The sequence below is a fragment of the Lynx rufus genome, unplaced genomic scaffold (genome assembly GCF_022079265.1).
Source record: "Lynx rufus isolate CCGP_SWC_20201006 ecotype Redwood Valley unplaced genomic scaffold, mLynRuf1.p SCAF_24, whole genome shotgun sequence".
NCBI lineage: Eukaryota > Metazoa > Chordata > Mammalia > Carnivora > Felidae > Lynx > Lynx rufus.
The window spans coordinates 15,266,221-15,291,886 of NW_025814839.1; the positions used below are offsets into that span (position 1 = coordinate 15,266,221).

The window sequence follows — 25,666 nt, forward strand, 5'->3', positions numbered from 1 at the left end:
ATGGCATCCGATTCTTGGTCGGAGAGCAGAACCAGAAAGGCTTGAGGGAAGGGTCCAGGCCCTGTACTCAGTCAGAAACAGTGCTGTAGAAGAGGACGAGGAGAAGGAGGAGAAGGAGGAGGAGGAGGAGGAGGATGAGGAGGAGGTGAAGGAGAAGGAGGAGGAGGAGGAGGAGGAGGAGGAATGCTTGCCATGCTTGTGGTTTTGTATATCTGTAAGAACTTTCTTCATTTTCTTCCACATCTTCTTTCCATCGGCATTCCTGGTCTTACCATGCCAGGTGCCAAGGGATTCACAGGAGGGATGCCAAGAGCAGGTGGTGGGTAAGGAGCAGGTAGGGACCTAGGGGTTGGCCTCCCGGATACCCTGGTTATGGTGCAGGATGGGGGTGCACTGGGGAGAAAGCTGATTCCCCCGGGGAGCTGCTGCAGGAGATGGAGAGGGGCCTGGAGGGCAGGCAGGGTGGTCAGGTGGTGGATGGCAGGATGGGCACCTTCAGGGTACCTGACGCACCAGCAGTCAGGCCATTGCCCCCTCTCTGCACTCAGCCCTTGTAACCGCCAAGTCCTTCGCTTTACGTGACACTTATATAACCACATCTTTCTGTCCTTGCATTGTTTCAAGATATACTTTTCTTTACCATTCTTTTCTTTTATTGTAGTTTAAACTCTTTGAAGTTTATTCTTCTTTGAGAGACAGAGAAAGACAGAGTGTGAGCAAGGGGGGCAGAGAGAGAGGGAGACACAGAATCTGAAACAGGTGCAGGCTCCGAGCTGTCAGCATAGAGCTCATCGCAGAGCCTGAACTCATGAACTAGGAGATCATGACCTGTGCCGAAGTCAGACACCTAACTGACTGAGCCATTCAGGCACCCCATTTACCATTCTTTTAAATTCATCCTATATGTATCTTTATTTGAAGAGCGGCCCTTTTGATCTGTTATGTCAATCCATGTCTGTAACTGGAACAATTGGTGCATTTAAATGTAATATAATTTAATATCCTTATGTAGTATATTTAATGTAGTATCATTTTTGTTATCTTATTTTGTTCTCTTCTTGAATCCATATTTAGATTTAAAGAAGTTAAATTCCTTTCTCACTCTTTTCTTGCCTCCTGTTTCACATATTGACTATTTCACATGTTGACTGTTGTGCAGTTTTTACATTTAGTAGCATGGATGATGAGTAGCCTGACCCAGAACAAGAGAACTAGGAGGAGACCGTGAGGACTGGGTGTCACCGGAAACCCAACTGGGGCCTCCACCCTGGAGCTGTTAGTGCCAGCCCATGTTTTTCACGCCAAAGTTTGTTACACTTTCCCGAGCAGAAAGAAGTGACCGCCACAACCAGACTAGGCAGCCTTCTGAGTCCTCAGGACCATGAAGCCTGGACGTGAGGCTCGTCTCTGCTGTCAAAGAGCCTGTTCAGAGAAGGAGCAGGTGTCCTGGGTGGCACACTGAGTCGCTGGGGTTTGCCACGTCTTCTCCCCCTTCCAGTCTCAGAAGGATCTGCATGGCACCTGTGCTTGTACCTGCCCACGCGCCTTCTCAAAGGAAACCTAAAAAGAAGCAGTGATAAAGTGCTTGTACAACATGTGTACTTATTGCTAAAGTTTTGAGTCAGGGTCTTTAGGAAAGAAAATATTTCACCATTTATTCAAATTACCTTTTATGTTATTACCTGAATTCAGTGACTGTTTTCTTACAGAGCCATTTGAAATGTATACATCTTTATCCTAGGATCAAAAACAGTGAACACTCTGAATTCTTTTTAAAGTCTCTAAGAAAACAAAGCATTTGCTTTTATTAATGCTCTCCACCTCTCCTGGGCCTGCCTCCTTTTCACATCAGCACCTTGTGCCTGGGAGTGTGTGTTGGCCTGAGCTGACCAGGTGCAGACGTCCGATTGGACAGGGGCCCGAGCTGTAGTTTTATGAGATGGGAACCACCTGGCCTGTGTCTCCTCCACAGATGCCGGAGCCCACAGACCATGTCCCAACCTGAATTACAAAAGAGGATGGAGGGAGGACGATGCATATGGTGGGGACCTGGTTGTTCAAAGTTCTATCATCTGCCTCTCTGATCTGGACCCCAAACTTCCAAGCTACGTGGTTAGTCAGGGACTGAGTTCAGTTCCCACAAGACGCGCACTGTGTTAACCAAATCAATCCCACAATCCCCTCCCTAGTCGCCCAATAGCGTCAGGGCAGACTGAGGGGTGATGTGATCGAGTCACGTGAAATCTGAGGCTGCTGATCAGTGGGAGACGGAGAACAAGTCTGTGTCATGCACAGGGTGTGTCGTGTGGATGTGACCGGAGCCTGCAGAGACATTCGGTCCTCATGAGAGAAGTCAGGGTGAGGCACAATGTATTGCTTGTGTGTTCCCTTTCTTCCCCAGACAGTGTCGGCTCCCTGAGCCTGGGGACACTCCCCGTCACTTCTGCACTGCGACTTGAGCTCCTAAACCAACAGAGGTCATGTAGTGAGGGTTCAGTAAATGCCATTCATGCATATCATGTGGACAATGACTTTCCTGAGTCGGACACAGCTGTACTGTGTGTCCGGGTCAGTCCTGACACCGTGATATGAACTCATCTGTGTCCCTCAAAACCCTGTATGGAAACCCGAACCCACATTGTGACTGTTTGAGAAAAGGCATTAAAAGATGTCATCGTGGATAATGAGGTTAAAAGGGTGTTGCCCCCATAAACAGGGCTGGCGTCTTCATAGAAGAGGTAGAGGCAGCATGGGTGAGCACACATGGGAATGCCACGTGAGGACCCAGGACGAATGTAACCGTTTGCAAGCCAAGGAGAGTGACCTCAGGGGAAATCAATCCTGCCACCCCCTTGAACGTGGACATTTAGGTTCCAAACTGAGAGAAATTCACTATCTTTGGTGTAGGCATCCAGTGTGCGGTATCGTCATATGGTAGGCGTAGCAGACAGGCACAACCCTCAGGGACACAGGTCCCCAGGACAACCTGCCCCAGCATCCAGGAATTTCTGCTCAGCTTGAATGAAACAGAAAATGTGTGCCTATAAGGACAGGCTTTGGGGACAGAATTGACAGGAAAAGGACAGATACTAGAGGCGGTTCATTGGGTTTGGTTTCAAGCGTCAGTTTTAGGCTAAACAAAGAGGGAAGCAACAGTTTTGACAGAAAGTGGGGCTGAAGAAGGAAAGCCCTTCACTGTGGGCACAGCAGGTTTTCATCTCAGCAGGAATTTCTGCTCAGCTTGTATGAAACAGAAAATGTGTGCCTATAAGGACAGGCTTTGGGGACAGAATTGACAGGAAAAGGACAGATACTAGAGGCGGTTCATTGGGTTTGGTTTCAAGCGTCAGTTTTAGGCTAAACAGAGGGAAGCAACAGTTTTGACAGAAAGTGGGGCTGAAGAAGGAAAGCCCTTCACTTTGGGCCCAGCAGGTTTTCGTCTCAGCAGGAATTTCTGCTCAGCTTGTACGAAAGAGAAAATATGTGCCTATAAGGACAGGTTTTGGGGAAAGAATTGACAGGAAAAGGACATAGGCTAGAGGAGGTTCGTTGGTTTTGTTTTCAAGCCTCAGTATTAGGTCAAGGGGAAGCAGCTGTGTTGCTTCGAACAAAGAGGGAAGCAGAAGGTGGGAGCTACACAAGAAAAGCCCATCACTGTGGGGACAGCAGGCTTTCGTCTCACTTCCCCACAGGCCTGGAGCTCTGTGTGAGCACTGAGACTATCGTCCCATGATGCACAGTAATAATCAGCCTCGTCGTCAGCCTGCAGCCCAGTGATGGTCAGGGAGCCTGAGCTGCCAGACTTGGAGCCGGAGAATCGATCGGGGACCCCGGAGGGTCGTTTGTTATTCTCATAAATCAGGAGGCTGGGGGCCGCTCCTGGGACTTGTCGGTACCAGCTCACATAACTACCACCCCCGATGTTGGAGCTGCTTCCAGTGCAGGAGATGGTGACCCTCTGGCCCAGGGACCCCGACACGGAGGGCGGCTGAGTCAACACTGACTGGGCCCAGGACCCTGGAAGGGGTAGAGACACAGAGAGGGTGATGCTGGGGTCTGGACACAAGACAGTGGAAGCAGGACCCACATGTCCTCCCAGAGCCCCTTCCAGTGTGCCCTCATCCAGTCACCTGTGCAGTGAGCGAGGAGAGTGAGAAGGAAAGGAGACCAGGCCATGGTGGTGGTCATCACCGATTCTGTCTTCTGTGCCTCACGGTTGAGCAGAGCCTCCCCTAATCTCTCCCTTCCCCTCTTCATCTTCTGAGGGAGGGAGGGCCCCCTCCATGCAAATGAGACCCCAGCTGTCTGACCCCTCCCTGGGCCTGTGTCAGTTCCCTCTGCCTGAGGATGTCAGGGGACTGGTCGAGGGGGGGCTGTTTCAGGCCAAGGGGTGAGGAGGACACAGTTGTGAGCCGTGTGCAGGGGGCACTGACAGTACAGGTGGCAGGTTTCAGTTCTCATCAGCCCTGAACCCACAACAATGGGTCCTGTGAGCCCCCTGGTGTTCGGACTCAGAGCCGCCATTGTTTGACCTGGTAGGCAAGTCCACCAAAGAGAGCTCCTGTGCCCCCATTGCACTGCCCACTGTACCCAGACAAGGGTCAGTCCGGGTGTCCCTCTAGGGAACCTCCCATTACCTAAGCCAGACTGCATGCTCTACTCAGACTCCTCAGGGAGACTGAGTCCATGGCCACCTGTATGGGTCATGGGTCAGGAAGGAGGTGGTGTCTCTACCAAAAGTCCACTTAGATCAAGATCATGCCCAGTGCAATGATGAGTACCACCGGACACGTGGACCCTTCTGTGTAGGATTCTGTGTCCTTTCCTGTTACGTGATTTCTCCCGGGAATGTGAGTACCTCTGTCACCATTTTCAGTCCAGACAACAGTACTGTGTGACCTTAGAAACTATACACGTGTCTCTGCCCCTAGATGCTGACTCCGAGTTTCTGAAAATCTTGTCAATTTCTAAGTGAAAAGAACACTGGAAACATCCTGGTTCTAATGATGTGACTCTGGGTGGGCTCCCTGAAGCCTCCTGGGTGGGGCTGGTCCCCAGAAAGACCAAGGCTTGGTCAGAGGCTGGGAATCTTCACCCCTCATACTTGAGAGACAGGAAAAAGGCTGACAGTATAGTTAATGTCTGATCATGTCTCCCCGAATCCTCAATAAAATCACAAAGTACAGTGTTTGAAGAGCTTCTGGTTTGGGGAACACATCCACTCCCAGAAGAGATGCACCTCAACTCCCCAGGGACTGATGCTCTGGTGCTCTGGACGCTCCTAGACCTGACACTAGGTGGCTCTTCATTACTTGTTCCCCTGTCCCTTTCATCATATCCTTTAATGAACTGACTAAAGGAGTCAGTGTTTCCCTGAGTTCTGTGAGCCCCTCAGGCGAATAAATGGAACGCATCGAGGGAGTTGTGGGAACCTCCAATTTGTCGCACGTTGGACAGAGGGTACAGGCGAGCTACTAGCTGCTGTTGGCATCAAAATGGGGAGCAGCCTCCTGGTGCTGAGCCCTTCACCTGTGCACATGTGACCGTTTCCTGGCAGATGAACCTCGGTGTGAAATTCAGGTAAATTTGAGGACACTCTCCACATGTCCCAGAGAGTTCCTTGTTGTGGGAAAACACATAAACACACAAACATATAATCAATGACCAGGAGTGTGTAAAGTGAATTATTCTGAGAGTAGTCAAGGAGACAAAACAGGAGAGAGAGAGAGACTGAGGTTCATGCTGTAAAAGTATTTATTCTCCAGACCCCATAGGCCTGTGCCATCGGGCTCTATTCCCTCACCTGTGTGTGCTCCTGGGACACCTGTGCTGTCTCAGGCAACAGCATGATCTGTGTGTTATTCCTTCTTCCTCAAGGACACGTGACCCCTCAGAGGACTCCCTCCTACAGGAGCGTCCACACAAGTGTCTCAGTACAGGATGCTCAGAGACAAGGCTTTCGGCCCCAAGTGTTTTGGGCTCACTCCCTCCTCGTCTGAGACACTGTAAGGAAAGCTGCTCCCACTGTCATGGTCTGTAGCACAAGAGAAGCTTTGTGCTTAGGCTGCTTATCAGACATGAGTAGAATTCCTGCGCTGGCCCAGGCAACTTTGGATTCAGAGAAGCAACTGGGGACCCTGGACACTGGTGCGTATTTGAGTGTGAAGAGAACCAAAGAAGATACCAGGGAGGGCTCCCTGGTTTCTCTGGAACCTGTCTATGTAGTAGCTGCAAACACGGAATCCACTGTTGATGGTGCAGGTGAGTCTGGCTGTTGTTCCTGGAGATGCATAGAGAGGGGGTGCCTGGGTCAGCACAGGCCGGGAGAGAAACCTGCAAACACAGACACTCAGGGGGGATGGGGCTAGAAAGGAAAAAGAAAAAGCATCTCTCAGGTCACTGAGCACAGAAAGAGTGATTTGGAGCCCACCCTGTGTCCACCAGGCCTGTCCCTACCTGTGCAGTGCGGGAGGAGCTTAAGGAAGACAGGAGTCCAGGCCATGGTGGCACAGCCTCTGGTCCCCACACTGGGCTGGGCTGCCCCGGGCTCTCGTTTCCCCTCCACCCCTGACACAGGAGGGGCTGTCCATGCACATGGGTCCCGTTCAGTGACAGTCCAGCCCCTCCCTGAGCCCTGGTGCTGGAGCCCAGCCCACACCACACACTGAGGAGGGTGGAGGTAGCACTCATCCCCCGGGGAGAGCTCTGGAACAAGCACGTGCTGAGACAGCTCAAAGCCTCCAGGTTGGGCTCCTTTGGGTGATTGGTCGTCACTGACCAGCACTGTAGGGACCACAGGGCTGTTGCAAGCACATCCTATTAAACTCATGTTGAAACATGAAAAATGAATACAACCAACTTGTGAGCGATAGCTCCTATTAAGAATACCTTGAATGCATACTTTCTCAAAAAGTTACAATTTGGCTATACTCAAAATATATTGAGTGCATAGACAAATTTTAATAGAAAAATGGAAAATGTTATTCTAGAAGCACTCCATAGAAATGCATAAGATACAGATGTTTTCAAAGGGGACAACTAACAAAACTTCGGAATTGAGAAGAATATTTTTTATTTGCTCCTTGTTTTCTCATAATATCAATAGGTATATAATATTTCTTAGTTCCCTTACAAGGGGTATAAAACTCAAAAGTACACTTTAAAAAACATTGCACAAAAAGGAAAATTACAGACCATTATTGTTAAATAGTGATAGAAATACTCTGTATAAAATATTAACAAAGAGACCACAATACCATATTAATAAACTGATACATAATTATTAAGTGTGATTTATGCCAATGATACAGTTGGGTCACCTAGTAAGAAAATTTTTAATTACATACCATCTTATTACATTAAGAGATACGATCAGATTGCCCCAATTGGTCTCAAAGAGCCTTTGGCCAAATTTCACACCAAATCCTAATAAGAGCCACATAAACACAAAAACAGATCCATTTATGACATGGTAAAACACACACTCTCACACACTTATGATGTGGTCCTGAGGCCGGCCGGCATCCTTGTTCATGGAGTAGCGAGGGGACCAGTTCCACAAGGATCAAGAACTTGCAAAGGGAATCTTCACGTCCATTATTTTGCAACCTTATTCCTCACGTGTTAGACAATGTAACTAAAAGCCAAAATCGATGGTTACTACTTTGCATGGATTGGAAAGGAAAGTGGTCATCTTGAAGTCCCAGATCGATGTCATGGCCTTAGACAGGGCCGTGCTGTGGCAGCAGTGACAGCAGACATCTTAGTGAGTGATTAGTCTCAGTGTTGGTGACTTGCTGGTGACACTTGGTACCAGAGACACGATGGGTGGAACAAACGCAGCAGAGAAGAGGTCTTGTCCCACGTGAGCGGGTGAAGAGCCCTGTGCAAGGTGTGGGGCAGTGACTCCGGATCTGAAGTGATTATTTCCTCCCACTCTGGCTGCATCCTATGTGATGTCAATCTTCACATTGATGGGGCATCTGTCCCACACCCAGAATAGTGCATATTGCAGAGGTTTCCAGTGGGGACCTTGGCTCAAGTGACCAGTTTACTAAGAGACGGGTTGTGAGTCTGGTGTCGCTGCCCCTGCTCCTTGATGACCTGAGGAGAGAGCATGTCCTGTGTGACCGCAGGGACTGCTTTCTGTAAAATCTGGCAAAGGCTCCCTGTATAAAGGACTGAAGGAGACACTCCAGGACACGGTGGACACCACACAGAGCTCTGTTCCCTGAGGTTCCATTGAAGGGATTCTGCCCACAAGCTGTCTTATCCTCTGGCCAGGTCCTGAGAGCCCACTTCCTCCTGGGAAATGCGCTCTGTCTATTCCTTGTGTATAAGCCTGCAATTCTCCAGACGCCAGAGGGAAAAAGGAAGAAGTGATCCACGTTGGAAGCAATGTGGTGACGCAGCCAGATGCAGGGGCTCACAGGGCAAAGGACGCTCCCAGGTGGAGGCAGGTCACACAGCCCTGAGGCTCCAGTGTGCCTACTGCCCCCCAGGCAGCTTAGCTGCTGACCCTCACTCTGCAGGCCCCTGTGCGCTCCGCTCCCCTGCTGCCCTAGGCACCATGTCCTCCAGCTGCTGTGATCCCCTCTGCACACCAAGCAGAATGTTCATTTGGACAGCAGTCGTACTGATGTTGGGACCCATGGGAGTGGAGTACGAAAGGGCCTTTCTGGGTCCCTTATTGGAACCATGACACTCTCACGTTTGGAAAAGTATCTCAGTGGAAGCTCAGTGATTTGGTTCGAAATGTCCATCTCTGCCAACAGTATCCCCAGAACTGCTCTGTGTCTCCTGTTCACAGATGCTGCATGTGGTAAATGTAAGGACAGCGAAGGGGTGTCGCTGGGACACACATATGGGGACATGGCCCATGGGCATGTGCGGCGTGCAGGGGAGCTGGGACAAAGAGGTCTTTACTGAGCTGCGGTACGTAAGGGGGGAACTGTAAGGTGAGTCAAGGGATGTCCCTGAGAGGAGGAACCCTGGGTCAGAGGTCAGGGCATGTTTCAAGGTCCAAGAAACAGGGGTGGCTGCTTGTTGATGACTCTAGTGGACATCCACTGGAGGTCTAAGAGGTAGGCCAACTGACCACCTGAATCCAGCATCTCCAAATGGAATCGAAAGGCAAACCTAGGAAGAGAAATATACCTTCCTTAACCCTGAAATCTGGTTTGACTCGTTGTGCATGCGTGTGAATGTACATATATTCAAGGGCCACAATATATGAATACTTCACGTAAAACATCTGGCCCTTGTCTTTCATAGTGAGTCAGGTGATGACCCAACATGCTCCATGACCTTGAGACTTTAGTTTGTCCTTTGTAGCACTAAGTGTCTGCAGCTTACTGCTACGTCCTTGGTGCTCAGGAAATGGTTTTGAATGAAAAAGAATACATCAGTGAATTAACAAAGGAAAAAATACCAGTCTCCACATTCTTTACCTTATGGCTAAAACGGGCATCGGCTCTTTCTTTTGGGCCATCGTCATCCATTCAAATTGTGAACCACACACACGGGTGTCATCTTGGACACATCCTTTGACCTCACACACAGCCTCCAGGTAATTCCTAAATCCAGCGTTTTCCCAACCAAAAGCCATGTTACAATGTACACACTGCCCAAAGCAATCTATAGACTCCATGCAATTCCCATGAAAATTCCAGAGACATTTTTCACAGAAATGGAAAAAATCTCCTGACTTTTATATACAACCAGAAAGATCCCAAATTGCCAAACAATATTGAGAGAGAAGACCAAAGCTGGAGGCACCAGACTCCCTGCTTTTGAGTTATATTACAAAGCTATAGTAATGAAAACCAGTAGGGCATTGGCCTAGAAAGAAACACGTGGATTGATGGAACAGAATAAAAAGACCAGATGAATAAAACAAGACCTCTCTTCCCCAGTTTTCTAGTAGTCACCTCCCTGACTGTGGTCCAGCCCAAATTCTTCCTGCAAACATTTTTGTTCTGTGTGATGGCCCAGACGTCTGTGCCTGGCCTCAGGCCTGGGGAAGGGTGCCATGGGGTTGGAGGGAGAAAGGTGATGTAAGAGAGAGAGTCAGAGCTGAGCACTCCCGGGGCCCCTGAGGCCCAGGTGAGGGACAGTCACACTGCAATGTGGACCGTGTTTGCCTTAGTAGATGAGAGCCATTCGAGTATTTTCCTGCTGGCCTGGCCCAGAGCCCAGTCGTCTCAGGGCAGTCTGAGCATCCCACCGTTGACACCAGTCCTGGTCACCCAGCTGCTCTGACAACACACAGCATCCCTAGAGGATGCTCTGACCTTTGCTGACGGATATTTGAGCTTTCAGTGTCCAGGGAAGGAGCATGAGTGCATCCTCTCCTGGGTGCTTGGGATGGAGACGTTAATTTTCTTCAGGTCACTAACAGCGTCCAGGCCGCTCACCATGGTATTAGTTTACAGTGTTTATGTTCCTGGACATATTACTGTTCCCTGACATTGGGTTTGCTTGCTGCAGGGCCCTGGCATCACTACCAGTCTCCAATCTGAATTTGTTTTAATGTTTATTTTTTATTAAGACATAGAGAGACAGAAAGACAGAGACAGAAAGAGCAGGGAGTTACAGAGAGAGAGCGGGACACACAGAATCAGAAGCAGGCTCCAGGCTCTGATTTCGTGGCACAGAGCCCAAGGCAGAGCTTTGGCTCACGAACCACGATATCATGACCTGAGCCAAATTCCTAAGCTTAACCGACTGAGCCACCCAGGCATGCCTACCAGTCTCCAATCAAAACCAATTTCAAGGCCTCGTATTTCCCAGGTTCACTCCCGGTTCATAGGTGATAAAAAGTCCATGGGGGTTATCCTTGAACTTTGAATACTTTTTGCTGTTGTTGCTGTATTGTGAGAGTCTCCTGTTATATCCCATCACCTCCATGGTACAGGCTCTGGGGCCTTTGAAGTCTCTGTTTGTCAAAAGACTACCGGCTCTCCGCAAACAAGTACCCAGGGTACTCACTTCCCAATCTGGGTTTTGACCAGGCCTTTATACTTAGTCTAGAATTTAATTTTCTTCTCTGGTATACTCATGACCCATTTGCCTCTCTATTAGTCCAGTTTTGTAATTGTTCTCGGATGAACATGATATAAACCCTTATACCGTGCAAGGGACCTCTATTTTCTTAGAAATTCTTTCTCTGCTTATCCATTAAGGGGCATTGAGGAAAGGGAATCCCACTCACATTCAACACTATTATCTGTATATGGTAAATGTTCCATGGGTTAACAGTGAAAAGACAACAAAATGTCTAGATTTTTCCGGTAATACCAGGGTTCTCTGGACAAGGTAGGATGGGTTCATAGGCCTTTTTCTCTAAAATGGTGAAATTATTTCAGCATGATTCCAGACCAAGTCAGAGGAAAAACAAAGACAGAGAAAGCCTAGGACACATGCAGTTACACTCTACTGGTCTCACCCTGGTAATTACATCTGCAACAGTCTCATTTCCAAATAAGGTCTCATCCTGAAATATGGGAGTTTTTAGAACTCTTAATCACATGAAGATCTTGTTGGAGACACAGTTCAACTCATAATTAATATCCACAGTTCAATCAGATTTTCTTAGTTTTTCCCTAATGTCCTTTTTCTGCAGTAAGATCCAGTTTATGATTCTTTGCGACATTGAGTTGTGAATTGTCCTTAAGCTTCTCTTACTGTGACACTTCTTCAGACTGTCCCTCTTGTTGGTGCCTTTGTCCATACTTACTGAGTGGGGGTTATGCCTGACCTCATTCAAGCCAAGGGTTTACACCTGTTCCATGAAATCTCTGGATTGGAATGTGTCTCATGTGATTCCATATATTTATACCATCAGTTAACAATATGGATGGCAGACATATGTGTAGACACTGAGTTACAACCCAGTCCTTTTATGTTCCTGTGGTTGAAATCTTTCTAGTTTTGCCTCATGGGGGCCCTTTCGGTTGGCTCGTGAGCTCTTAGATACAACCTGTCCTTGTGTATGTGTGCACATGTGCATGTGTGGTGGTTGTGCACTGATTTGGTTGCGTTTGTTGGGAGACAATGACAGACAATGACAGAGTGTCATTTAAGGGCCATTAGTATCATATAGAATAATCTGTGGCTCAGAGTGTTTTCCTCTGTTCACATGATTAATTCTTTTTCAGCGTTTAGCACCCCCGCGACCTACAGATGTTTGCACAGTTGTGCTTCTTCCAATGTTGGATGTAATTATCAAATTATTTATAAAAGTGGCACCTCCTGGGTGACCTGTTGTTGGTTCCTGGTTTGGGTGATTATTTTAAACCTAGAATCAATATCCATGTGCCAAGTTTAGGTTGCTTTCAGGCCTTCGTGATTAGGAATCAGTTGTTATAAACATTAAAGTGCAGGGTTTTTCTTGCACTTTTTTACTTTTCTGACACTAATAAGGTCCTCCGTACTCATCCTGCACCATTGCTGTCTGGGATAAGATTCCCCCGAGGAAGCCCCATGTCTTCCTGGGAGAATAGTATTAGAAAGTCATATCTGGGAAAATGCATCTCAGGCCTTATGGGGCATCATTGCTTCCGGTTTCACTCAGCTGACGCATGAAGGACAAATACATGAGGAAACTAAGCCAGGACCGTGGACATATTGGTGACTGTGTCCACATGCAAGTGTCTGTCTCCATCAAACTACACACGTCGTCAGACTGTCATCTGCGGCTCTAATCCGTGACCACATCCTCTCCCCAGCCTCCTCCTTTGGTTGTATGTGTGACTTTCCTTTCCTCAAGTGACAACTGTGGCTCCAGCACCACATTCCATCCATTTACTTCATTGTTCGGTGACAGTACACAGTGCAGTCACGTCACGATCGTCAACCGGCTCCCCCATGGGACACAACCTTAGTTACTAGAGGACGGAACTTTCCTGCAGTTTCTTAGGTCTTTACACGTAGAGGCTCCACTCACTTTCAGCCCGTCGGCTCAGCGGCTCGCCCCACCCCTGCACTGACGTGGCCTCACACGTGTTACTGCAGCTACATGAGTTTTGTCACCTTCTGCTCTCCATCATGTGCCCCAAATTCCTACATTTTTCTACGTACTCGTTAAGTTTCTGACATGGGGCGTGTACAATGTTCAGTGAATTCTGTCGATGACAGAGTGTCATTTAAGTGCCATTAGTATCATATAGAATAATTCTGTGGCTCAGAATGTTTTCCTCCGTTCACATGATTAACTCCTTTTCAGCGTTTAGGACCTCCACGACCTGCAGATGTTTGCAGAGTTTTGCTTCTTCCAATGTTTGATATAACTGTCAAATTATTTATAAAAGTGGCACCTCTTGGGTGACCTCTTAGTTGGTTTCTGGTTTGGGTGATTACATTTAAACCGAGAATACATATCCATGTGCCAAGTTAGGTTGCTTTCAGGCTTTAGTGATTCGGAATAAGTTGTTATAAACATTGAAGTGCAGGGTTTTTCCAATGGACAAAAGTTTTGAATCTTATCTTCATAATTTTATAATCTGAAATTGGCATTTTTTCACAAATAATAGATAACAAGACAAAACTAGTCACCGCCAATGAGATAATAGTACCAGATGCAAATAAGGCTGACTTATTTTTCAGGCACCACAAGGGTGAGTTCAGAGGAAAAATGAAAATGCTTCATTTATTTTAATGTCAGAATGAAAACTGATATGATCTCGCCTAGAAGTAAAATACCTCAGCTAATAAAAGAAGAGATTTCTCTTTCATGAACACTCTTTGTGTCGGAAGGGTTTTCTGAGAGTGACTTTGAGGACAGAAAGGACAGGAGGAACCTCACTCACGGGAGGTGCCCTTGCATGGACCTGCGCCCAAGTCATCAGCCACGGAATGAGCAGAATCACAGGCTGAGCTGAGGAGGCAACTGCTGATGTGTTTCCCTCTTTACAGATGAGTAACTAGGTTTTTGTCTCACTTCCCCACAGGCCTGGACCACTGTGTAAGCACTGCTACCACTGTACCACGATGAACAGTAATAATCAGCCTCGTCCTCGGCCTGGAGCCCAGTGATGGTCAGGGTGGCTGTGCTGCCAGACTTGGAGCCGGATAATCGATCAGGGACCCCTGAGGGTCGGTTGCTATTACCATAGATGATGGTTTTGGGGGCCATTCCTGGGATTTGTTGGTACCAGCCCACCCAACTACCAACTCCAGTGCAGGAGATGGTGACCCTCTGGCCCAGGGCCCCAGACACTGAGGATGGTTGAGTCAGCCCCGACTGAGCCCACGACCCTGGAAGGAGAAACAAACAGAGATGTTATTCCTGGGGTCTAGAGAGAAGAGAGGGAATCAGGCCCACACTTGTGCTTCCGGGACCCCTTCCCGTGTCCCCACATCGAGTCACCTGTGCAGTGAGCGAGGAGGGTGAGGAGGAGAGGGGACCAGGCCATGGTGGAGATCAGCACCGATCCTGCCTTCTGTTGCCTCACAGCTGAGCACAGCCTCCCTTCACCTCTCCCTTCACCTCTTCAAGTGTTGAGAAGGGGAGGGCCCAACCATGCAAATGCGATCCCTCTGTTTTCTGACTCCTCACTGACTTCTATAGGTGCCTCTGACTGAGATTGTCAGGGGGATGGGCAAGGGAGGGGCAATTCCAGGGCAGCGGGTGGGGAGGTCACAGATGTGAGCCCTGAGCCAAGGGCACAGACAGTTGCAGGTGGCACTTCTCAGCTCTGTTCTACCGTGAACCCTCAGAAACTGGGCCTTGAGTGCCCCTTAGCGTCCAGTCACAGACATGCCATTGTATGAGGTGAGCACTGCCCATCAGAGACCACTTCTGCCTCCGCACTGCTCTAGCCACTCTCTCCTGCCTCAGGGCTAGACCAGGTGTCCCCACATGTGGCCCCCTATCACCTCAAGGCAGACTCTCTGTTCTAATCAGACTTTTGGGCGTGAGCCTGTCAGTGGCTCCCTTGACTCTTAATGGGTCAGGCCTGAAGAGTTGTCTCTACACACATTCCTCTAACAGTAAAGGTGTATCAAAAGGGGGAGGAGTTAATTGGATATGACAGTGGAGGCAGGGCTCTAGGCGCCCGTGCCAATGCAGGAAGCAGCAGAGAGCAGAGGGCAGCTCCCATGGGGGCCTTTGGCAGATGGGACCTGACCCTGGTGAGATTGTTCTTTACATGTGCTTCTTACCCTGATGGAGTGTCTTGATTCATACTCTATCCTGGCATCTATGTCAATGTGCTCATTGTCAGACGTCTGAGTGATTCCAGTTTTCTCTCCGAAAGTGCATCAGGAAATATCAGGGAGATCCTAAGGATCCCATTTGGGGCATCTTCTCTAGGATCCATGTATATTCTTTCTGAATTCCTTCCCAAATCCATGGTAGCTCTGTTCTGGAGACCTTGCAAAGGACCGTTTTCAGCCTATGTCTTCCCTGGTGGTCAAGAGGAACTTGAATGACTTTCTGGTCTTTTTATTCTATGGCATGAATCTATGTGTCTCCTGAGAACAATACCACATTGGTTTTCATGACTACAGCTTTGTAATATAATTTAAAAATTTTTTCTTTTCAACGTTTATTTATTTTTGGGACAGAGAGAGACAGAGCATGAACGGGGGAGGGGCAGAGAGAGAGGGAGACACAGAATCGGAAGCAGGCTCCAGGCTCCGAGCCATCAGCCCAGAGCCTGACACGGGGCTCGAACTCACAGACCGCGAGATCGTGACCTGGCTGAAGTCGGACGCTTAACCGACTGCGCCACCCAGGCGCCCCTGTAATATAATTTTAAAGTGTGAAGTATGGTGTGTCGAGGTTTTTTCCATCTCAAGATTGCTTTGGCAATTTGGCGTCTTTTCTGGTTCTATACAAAATTCAGGTTTTTTTTTTTAATTTCTGTGCAAAATTTCATTGGAATTGTTATGGGGATTGCATTGAGTTTATAGAGTGCTTTGAGTAGCGTGGACATTTTAGCATTATATTTAATGTGGAGATCCCTGGATTTAGGAATTACCTGGAGGCTGTGTGTGAGGGCTAAGGGTTTGTCTAAGATGACCTCCCTCTCTGTCCTTAAAAATGTGGATGGATTATGATGATTCAAACAAAAGAAGAGATACTAGTTTTGGCAATAAGGTAAAGAATGTGGATATGTGCATTTTTCCTTTTTTTCACTGATGTATTCTTTAAATATCAAAAACCTTTCCTGAGCAACAGCTAACCGGTAAGCTGCAGACACTCAGTGCTGCAAGGACAAACAAAACTGTCGAGGTCGTGGAGCATGTTGGGTTTTCATCTGACACACTATGACAGACAAGGAGGAGATGTTTCATGGGTGGTATTCAACGGGAAGCATTAAATATTTATAGGACTGGAGCACACGGTTCTATGTTAACCGAGAGTTGATGACTAGAAGTGTGTGTGTGTGTGTGTGTATAACTATATCTTATATTTTATTTATACGTAGTTTGTGTTTCATATATATATATACACACATATATATATACATATATATATACACACATATATATACACGTGTATATATATACATATTGTATATATGATCCAGTTTATGTATTGTATGATCCAGTTTATGATTCTTTGCGATATTGAGTTGTGAATTGTCCTTAAGCTTCTCTTACTGTGACACTTCTTCAGACTGTCCCTCTTGTTGGTGCCTTTGTCCATACTTACTGAGTGGGGGCTATGCCTGACCTCATTCAAGCCAAGGGTTTACACCTGTTCCATGAAATCTCTGGATTGGAATGTGTCTCATGTGATTCCATATATTTATACCATCAGTTAACCATATGGACGGCAGACTTATGTGTAGACACTGAGTTACAACCCAATCCTTTTATGTTCCTGTGGTTGAAATCTTTCTAGTTTTGCCTCATGGGGGCCCTTTAAGTTAGCTCGTGAGTTCCTAGACAAACCCTGTCCTTGTGTGTGTGCGCACACGGGTAGTGTGGTGGTTGTGCGCGGTTTTGCTTGCATTTGTTTGAGAGACAATGACAGACAATGACAGGGTGTCATTTAAGTGCCATTAGTATCATATAGAATAATCTGTGGCTCAGAGTGTTTTCCTCTGTTCACATGATTAATTCTTTTTCAGCGTTTAGCACCCCCGCGACCTACAGATGTTTGCACAGTTTTGCTTCTTCCAATGTTGGATATAATTATCAAATTATTTATAAAAGTGGCACCTCCTTGGTGACCTCTTAGTTGGTTCCTGGTTTGGGTGATTATTTTAAACCTAGAATCAATATCCATGTGCCAACTTTAGGTTGCTTTCAGGCTTTCGTGATTAGGAATCAGTTGTTATAAACATTAAAGTGCAGGGTTTTTCCTATGGACAAAAGATATGAAACTTATCCTCATACTTTTATAATTTTAAATTGGCATTTTTTCACAAATAATAGATAATAGGAAGAAACTAGGCACTGCCATGGAGATAATAGTACCAGATGCAAATAAGGCTGACTTATTTTCAGGCACCACATGGTTAGAGTTCAGAGAAACACTGAAAATGTTTCATTTATTTTAACATCAGAAGGAAAAATTGATATGATGTGGCCTAGAAGTAAAATACCTCAGCTGATAAAACAAGAGATTTTCTCTTTCATCAGACTCTTTGTGCTGGAAGGGTTTTCTGAGAGTGACTTTCAGGACAGAAAGGACAGGAGGAACCTCACTCATGGGAGGTGCCCTTGCATGGACCTGCGCCCAAGTCATCAGCCACGGAATGAGCAGAATCACAGGCTAAGCTGAGGAGGCAACTGCTGATGTGTTTCCCTCTTTACAGATGAGTAACTAGGTTTTTGTCTCACTTCCCCACAGGCCTGGACCACTGTGTAAGCACTGCTACCGCTGTACCACGATGAACAGTAATAATCAGCCTCGTCCTCGGCCTGGAGCCCAGTGATGGTCAGGGTGCCTGTGCTGCCAGACTTGGAGCCGGAGAATCGATCAGGGACCCCTGAGGGTCGGTTGCTATTATCATAGATGATGGTTTTGGGGGCCATTCCTGGGATTTGTTGGTACCAGTCCACCCAACTACCAACTCCAGTGCAGGAGATGGTGACCCTCTGGCCCAGGGCCCCAGACACTGAGGATGGTTGATTCGGCCCTGACTGAGCCCAAATCCCTGGAAAGACAAACAACAGAGAGGATATTCCTGGGATCTAGAGACAAGAGGAGGAATCAGGCTCACACTTGTGCTTCCAGGACCCTTTCTCGTGTCCCCACATCAAGTCACCTGTGCAGTGAGCGAGGAGGGTGATGAGGAGAGGGGACCAGGCCATGGTGGAGGTCAGCACCGATCCTGCCTTCTGTTGCCTCACAGCTGAGCAGAGCCTCCCTTCACTTCTCCCTTCACCTCTTCTACTGTTGAGAGGGGGAGGGCCCAACCATGCAAATGCGACCCCCCTGTTTTCTGACTCCTCACTGACTATTTTAGGTGCCTCTGTCTGAGGATGTCAGGGGGATGGGCAGGGTAGGGGCAATTTCAGGACAGGGGTGGGGAGGTCACAGATGTGAGGCCTGAGCAGAGGGCACAGGCAGTGACAGGTGGCAATTCACAGCTCTGATCTACAGTAACCCCTCAGAAACAGGCCTTGAGTGCCCCCTAGCGTCCAGACACAGACATGCCAGTTTATGACGTGAGCAGAGCCCATCAGTGACCACTTCTGCCTCCCCACTGCTCTAGCCACTCTCCTCTGCCTAAGCGTTAGACCAGGTCTCCTCACGTGGCCCCCCATCACCTCAGGGCAGACTCTCTGTTCTACTCAGACTCCTGGGGGTGAGGCTGTCCATGGCTCCTTGACTCTTAATGGGTCAGGCCTGAGGAGGTGTCTCTACACACATTCCTCTAACAGTAAATGTGTATCAAAAGGGGAAGGAGGTAACTGAATATGACAGCGGAGGCTGGGCTCCAGGCGCCCATGGCAATGCAGGAAGCAGCAGAGAGCAGAGAGCAGCTCCCGTGGGGGCCTTTGGCAGATGGGACCTGACCCTGGTGAGATTGTTCTTTACATGTGCTTCTTACCCAGATGGAGTGTGTTGATTCACACTCTATCCCGGCATCTATGTCAATGTGCTCATTGTCACACGTCTGAGTGATTCCAGTTTTCTCTCCCAAAGTGCATCAGGAAATAGCAGTGAGATCCTAAGGATCCCATTTGGGGCATCTTCTCTAGGATTCATGTATATTCTTTCTGAAACCCTTCCCAAATCCATCATAGCTCTGTTCCGGAGACCTTGCAAAGGACCGTTTTCAGCCTATGCCTTCCCTGGTGGTCAAGAGGAACGTGAATGACTTTCTGGTCTTTTTATTCTATGGCGTCAACCTATGTGTCTCTCGAGAAAAATACCACGTTGGTGTTCATGACTACAGCTTTGTTAATATAACTTGAAAGTGCGAAGAATGGTGTCTCGAGGTTTGTTCCTTCTCAAGATTGCTTTTGAAATTTGGGGTCTTTTCTGGTTCTATACAAAATTCAGGGTTTTTTTTATTTCTGTGCAAAACGTCCTTGGAGTTTTTATGGGGATTGCATTGAATTTACAGAGTGCTTTGGGTAGTGTGGACATTTTAGCATTATATTTATTGTGGAGGTCCCTGGATTTAGGAATTGCCTGGAGGCTGTGTGTGAGGCCTAAGGGTTTGTCTAAGATGACCTCCACCTCTGTGCTTAAAAATGTGGATGGATTATGAAGATTCAAACGAAAGAAGAGATACTAGTTTTGGCAATAAGGTAAAGAATGTGGATATGTGTATTTTTTCTTTTTTTGTACAATGACGTATTCTTTTTAAATCAAAAACCTGTCCTGGGCACCAGCTAAGTACCGGTAGACTGCAGACACTCAGTGCTGCAAGGACAAACAAAACTGTCAAGGTCGTGGAACATGTTGGCTTTTCATGTGACTCGCTATGACAGACAAGGAGATGTTTCATGGGAGGTAGTCAATGGGAAGCATTAAATATTTATATGACCAGAACACATGGTTCTATTTTAACTGAGAGTCGATGACTAGATTGTGCATGTGTGTGTAACTCTATCTCATGTTTTATTTATACGTAGTTTGTATTATATATATACATATGTGTGTGTGTGTGTGTGTGTGTGTGTGTGTGATATAAATCCGAGGAGATATATCCTAGATGTATTGCAATGAACAGTGCAGAGATGGATTAGATAAACCACTGGGGAAAATAATTCTGTGACTATTTTCAGTATGAGTAGAATCTTGTGTGACACAGAGAAGGACTGGAGAGGGATGTGGTGTGAGTAATTATAATAAATTGTACACTGAGAAAGGAGGGCTTAGACTACCAGGAACTTCTGGGCCATGGGACTGAGTTCTGTCGGATAGTAAGGTCTGTCTGGAAAATACCTGTTGGGGTATTTTCCTGCTGGCCTGCCTCACAGCCCTGTCCTCTCAGTGCCAGTGTGAACAGGCCACCGCTGACCCCGGTCCTGGTCACCCAGCTGCTCTGACAACACACAGCATCCCTAGAGGACACTCTGACCTTTGCAGATGGATATTTGAGCTTTCAGTGCTCAGGGAAGGAGCATGAGTAGATCTCTCCCGGGTGCTTGGGATGGAGACGTTAATTTTCTTCAGGTCCCTAACAGCGTCCAGGCTGCTCACCATGGGATTAGTTTACAGTGTTTATGTTCCTGTACATATTAGTGTTCCCTGACATTGGGTTTTCTTGCTGCAGGGCCCTGGCATCACTACCAGTCTCCAATCTGAATTTGTTTTAATGTGTATTTTTTTTAAGAGAGAGAGAGGGGGAGAAAAAGAGAGACAGAGAGAGAGAGAGAGAGAGAGAGAGCAGGGAGACGCAGATCAAAAGCAAGTTCCAGGCTCTGAGTTAGCGGCACACAGCCCAAGGCAGAGCTTCGCCTCACGAACCACGAGATCATGACCTGAGCCAAAGTCCTAAGCTTAACGGACTGAGCCACCCAGGCACCCCTACCAGTCTCGAATCGAAACCAATTTCAAGGCCTCATATTTCCCAGGTTCACTCCCGGTTCATATGTGATAAAAAGTCCATGGGGGTTATCCTTGAACTTTGAATACTTTTTGCTGTTGTTGCTGTATTATGAGGAACTCCTGTTATCCCACCACCTCCATGGTACAGGCTCTGGGACATTTGAAGTCTCTGTTTGTCAAAAGACTACCAGCTCTCCACAGAGAGTTATCCACTGTACTTAATTCCCAATCTGGGTTTTGACCAGGCCTTTATACTTAGTCTGGAATTTAATTTTCTTCTCTGGTATACTCATGACCCATTTGCCTCTCTATTGGTCCAGTTTTGTAAGTGTTCTCAGGATGAACATGCTATAAATCATTATACAGTACAAGGGAATCGATCTTAGAATGGATCTCATCCATTAAGGGGCATTCAGGGAAGAGAACCCCACTCACATTCAACCCTATTATTTTATTTGGTAAATGTTCCATGGGTTAAGAGTGAAAAGGCAACAAAATGTCTAGATTTCTTCCGGTAACACCAGGGTTCTCTGGACAAGGTAGGATGGATTCATAGGCTTTTTTTCTCAAAAATAGTGAGATTCGTTTCAGCAACATTCCAGACTGAGTCAGAGGGAAAACAAAGACACAGAAAGCCTAGGACTCATGCGGTTTCACTCTACTGGTCTCACCCTTGTAATTATATCTGCAAGTCTCATTTCCAAATAAGGTCTCATCTTGAAAGATGGGAGTTTTTAGAACTCTTAATCACATGAATTGTTGGAGACACAGTTCAACGCGTAACAATCAATATCCACAGTTTATTCAGATTTTCTTAGTTTTTCCCTAATGTCCTTTTTCTGTAGTAAGATCCAGTTAAGATTCTTTGTGACATTGAGTTGTGAATTGTCCTTAAGCTTCTCTTACTGTGACACTTCTTCAGACTGTTCCTCTTTTGGTGCCTTTGTGCATACTTACTGAGTGGGGGTTATGCCTGACGTCATCCAAGCCAAGGGTTTACACCTGTTCCATGAAATCTCTGCACGGAAATGTGTCTCATCTGATTCCATTTATTTATACCATCAGTGAACAATATGGACGGCAGACATATGTGTAGACACTGAGTTACAACCCAGTCCTTTTATGTTCCTGTGGTTGAAATCTTTCTAGTTTTGCCTCATGGGGCCCTTTTGGTTGGCTCGTGAGCCCCTAGACACGCCCTGTCCTTGTGTGTGTGCTCACATGGGTATATGTGGTGGTTGGGGGCTGATTTGCTTGCGTTTGTTTGGGAGACAATGACAGACAATGACAGAGTGTCATTTAAGTGTCATTAGTATCATATACAATAATTCTGTGGCTCAGAATGTTTTACTCTGTTCACGTGATTCATTCTTTTTCAGCGTTTAGCACCCCCGTGACCTACAGATGTTTGCAGAGTTTTGCTCCTTCCAATGTTGGATGTAATTATCAAATTATTTATAAAAGTGGCACCTCCTTGGTGACCTCTTAGTTGGTTCCTGGTTTGGGTGATTAGATTAAACCTAGAATAAATATCCATGTGCCACGTTTAGGTTGCTTTCAGGCTTTAGTGATTAGGAATAAGTTGTTATAAACATTGAAGTGCAGGGTTTTTCCTATGGACGAAATTTATGAAACTTATCCTCATAATTTTATACTTTTAAATTGGCCTTTTTTCACAAATCATAGACAAGAAGAAGAGACTAGCCACTGCCATGGAGATAATAGTACCAGATGCAAATAGGGCTGACTTATTTTTCCGGCACCACATGGGTAGAGTTCATAGAAAAAACGAAAATGTTGAATTTATTTTAAATCAGAGGGAAAAATTGATATGATCTGGCCTAGAAGTAAAATACCTCAGCCGATAAAACAAGAGATTTCACTTTCATGAAGACTCTTTGTGTCGGAAGGGTTTTCTGAGAGTGACTTTGAGGACAGAAAGGACAGGAGGAACCTCACTCACGGGACGTGCCCTTGCATGGACCTGCGCCCAAGTCGTCAGCCACGGAATGAGCAGAATCACAGGCTGAGCTGAGGAGGCAACTGCTGATGTGTTTCCCTCTTTACAGATGAGTAACTAGGTTTTTGTCTCACTTCCCCACACGCCTGGAGCACTGTGTAAGCTCTGCCACTGCTGTACCACGATACGCAGTAATAATCAGCCTCGTCCTCGGCCTGGAGCCCAGTGATGGTCAGGGTGGCTGTGCTGCCAGACTTGGAGCCGGAGAATCGATCAGGGACCCCGGAGGGTCGGTTGCTATTATCATAGATGATGGTTTTGGGGGCCATTCCTGGGATTTGTTGGTACCAGCCCACGTAACTACCAACTCCAGTGCAGGAGATAGTGACCCTCTGGCCCAGGGCCCCAGACACTGAGGATGGTTGATTCGGCCCCGACTGAGCCCAAATCCCTGGAAAGAGAAACAACAGAGAGGATATTCCTGGGGTCTAGAGACAAAAGGAGGAATCAGGCCCACACTTGTGGTTCCAGGACCCCTCCCATGTCCCCACATCAAGTCACCTGTGCAGTGAGCAAGGAGGGTGACGAGGAGAGGGGACCAGGCCATGGCGGAGGTCAGCACCGATCCTGCCTTCTGTTGCCTCCCAGCTGAGCAGAGCCTCCCTTCACCTCTCCCTTCACCTCTTCATCTGTTGAGAGGGTTGGGCCCAACCATGCAAATGCGACCCCCCTGTTTTCTGACTCCTCACTGACTTCTTTAGGTGCCTCTGTCTGGGGATGTCAGGGGGATGGGCAGGGTAGGGGCAATTTCAGGGCAGGGGTGGGGAGGTCACAGATGTGAGCCCTGAGCCGAGGGCCCAGGCAGTGGCAGGTGGCAGGACTCAGCTCTGGTCTACTGTGACTCCTCAGAAACAGACCTTGAGTGCCCCTTAGCGTCCAGACACAGACATGGCATTGTATGACGTGAGCAGAGCCCATCAGAGACCACTTCTGCCTCCCCACTGCTCTAGCCAGTCTCCTCTGCCTAAACGTTAGACCAGGTCTCCCCACGTGGCCCCCCATCACCTCAGGGCAGTCTGTTTTACTCAGACTCCTGGGGGTGAGCCTGTCCATGGATCTCTTGACTCTTAATTGGTTAGGCCTGAGGAGTTGTCTCTACACACATTCCTCTAACAGTAAAGGTGTACCAAAAGGGGAAGTAGGTAACTGGATATGACAGCGAAGCCAGGGCTCCAGGCACCCATGCCAATGCAGAAAGCAGCAGAGAGCAGAGGGCAGCTCCCAAGGGGAACTTTGGCAGATGGGACCTGACCTTGATGGGATTATTCTTTACATGTGCTTCTTACTCAGATGGAATGTGTTGATTCATACTCACTCCTGTCACCTATGTCAATGTGGTCATTGTCAGACGTCTGAGTGATTCCAGTTTTCTCTCCGAAAGTGCATCAGGAAATATCAGGGAGATCCTAAGGATCCCATTTGGGGCATCTTCTCTAGGATTCATGTATACTCTTTCTGAAATCCTTCCCAAATCCATGGTAGCTCTGTTCCGGAGACCTTGCAAAGGACCGTTTTCAGCCTATGTCTTCCCTGGTGGTCAAGAGGAACTTGAATGACCTCTTGGCACATATGGCATCAGCCTATGTGTCTCTCGAGAACAATACCACTTTGGTTTTCATGACTACAGCTTTGTAATATAATTTGAAAGTGCAAAGTATGGTGTCTCGAGGTTTGTTCCTTCTCAAGATTGCTTTGGCAATTTGGGGTCTTTTCTGGTTCTATACAAAATTTGGGTTTTTTTTTATTTCTGTGCAAAACATCATTGGAGTTTTTATGGGGATTGCATTGAATTTATAGAGTGCTTTGGGTAGTGTGGACATTTTAGCATTATATTTATTGTGGAGATCCCTGGATTTAGGAATTACCTGGAGGCTGTGTGTGAGGTCTACGTGTTTGTCTAAGATGACCTCCATCTCTGTGCTTAAAAATGTGGATGGATTATGATGATTCAAACGAAAGAAGAGATACTAGTTTTGGCAATAAGGTAAAGAATGTGGATATGTGCATTTTTTACTTTTTTATTCACTGATGTATTCTTTTTAATTCAAAAACCTTTCCTGGGCACCAGCTAAGTGTCGGTAGGCTGCAGACACTCAGTGCTGCAAGGACAAACAAAACTGTCAAGGTCGTGGAGCATGTTGGGTTTTCATCTGACACACTATGACAGACAAGGAGGAGATGTTTCATGGGAGGTATTCAATGGGAAGCATTAAATATTTATAGGACTAGAGCACACAGTTCTATGTTAACCGAGATCGATGACTAGAAGTGTGTGTGTGTGTATAACAATATCTTATGTTTTATTTATACGTAGAGTTTCATATATATGTGTATATATATATGTATATATATACACATATATATTTCAAATACATATACATATATGTGTGTGTGTGTGTGTATATATATATATATATGATATAAATCCCAGAAGATATATCTTAGATGTATTGTCATGAACAGTGCAGAGATGGATTAGATAAACTTCTGAGGAAAATAATTGTGTGAATATTTACAGTAGGAGTAGAACCTTGTGTGACACACAGAAGGACTAGAGAGGGATCTGGTGTGAGTAATTATAATACATTGCACACTGAGAAAGGAGGGCTTAGAACACCAGGATCTTCTGGGTCATGAGATGAGCTCTGTCCTTACAATTCCCAAGCTTCTGCAGGTTTCCA

The 25,666-nt window shown here is 46.9% G+C and overlaps 3 gene segments (V, D, J or C); all 3 read right to left on the reverse strand.

The window, feature by feature from the left end:
* Positions 1-3,574: 3,574 nt before the first annotated feature.
* Positions 3,575-4,216, reverse strand: LOC124518471 (immunoglobulin lambda variable 1-40-like). The segment is given in 2 exon segments: positions 3,575-4,017; positions 4,131-4,216. Coding segments are annotated over 2 exon segments (501 nt in total).
* A 13,505-nt stretch (positions 4,217-17,721) lies between these two features.
* On the reverse strand, positions 17,722-18,334 carry LOC124518473 (immunoglobulin lambda variable 1-40-like). The segment is given in 2 exon segments: positions 17,722-18,113; positions 18,225-18,334. Coding segments are annotated over 2 exon segments (438 nt in total).
* A 4,650-nt stretch (positions 18,335-22,984) lies between these two features.
* Positions 22,985-23,587, reverse strand: LOC124518474 (immunoglobulin lambda variable 1-40-like). The segment is given in 2 exon segments: positions 22,985-23,376; positions 23,487-23,587. Coding segments are annotated over 2 exon segments (438 nt in total).
* Positions 23,588-25,666: the final 2,079 nt, after the last annotated feature.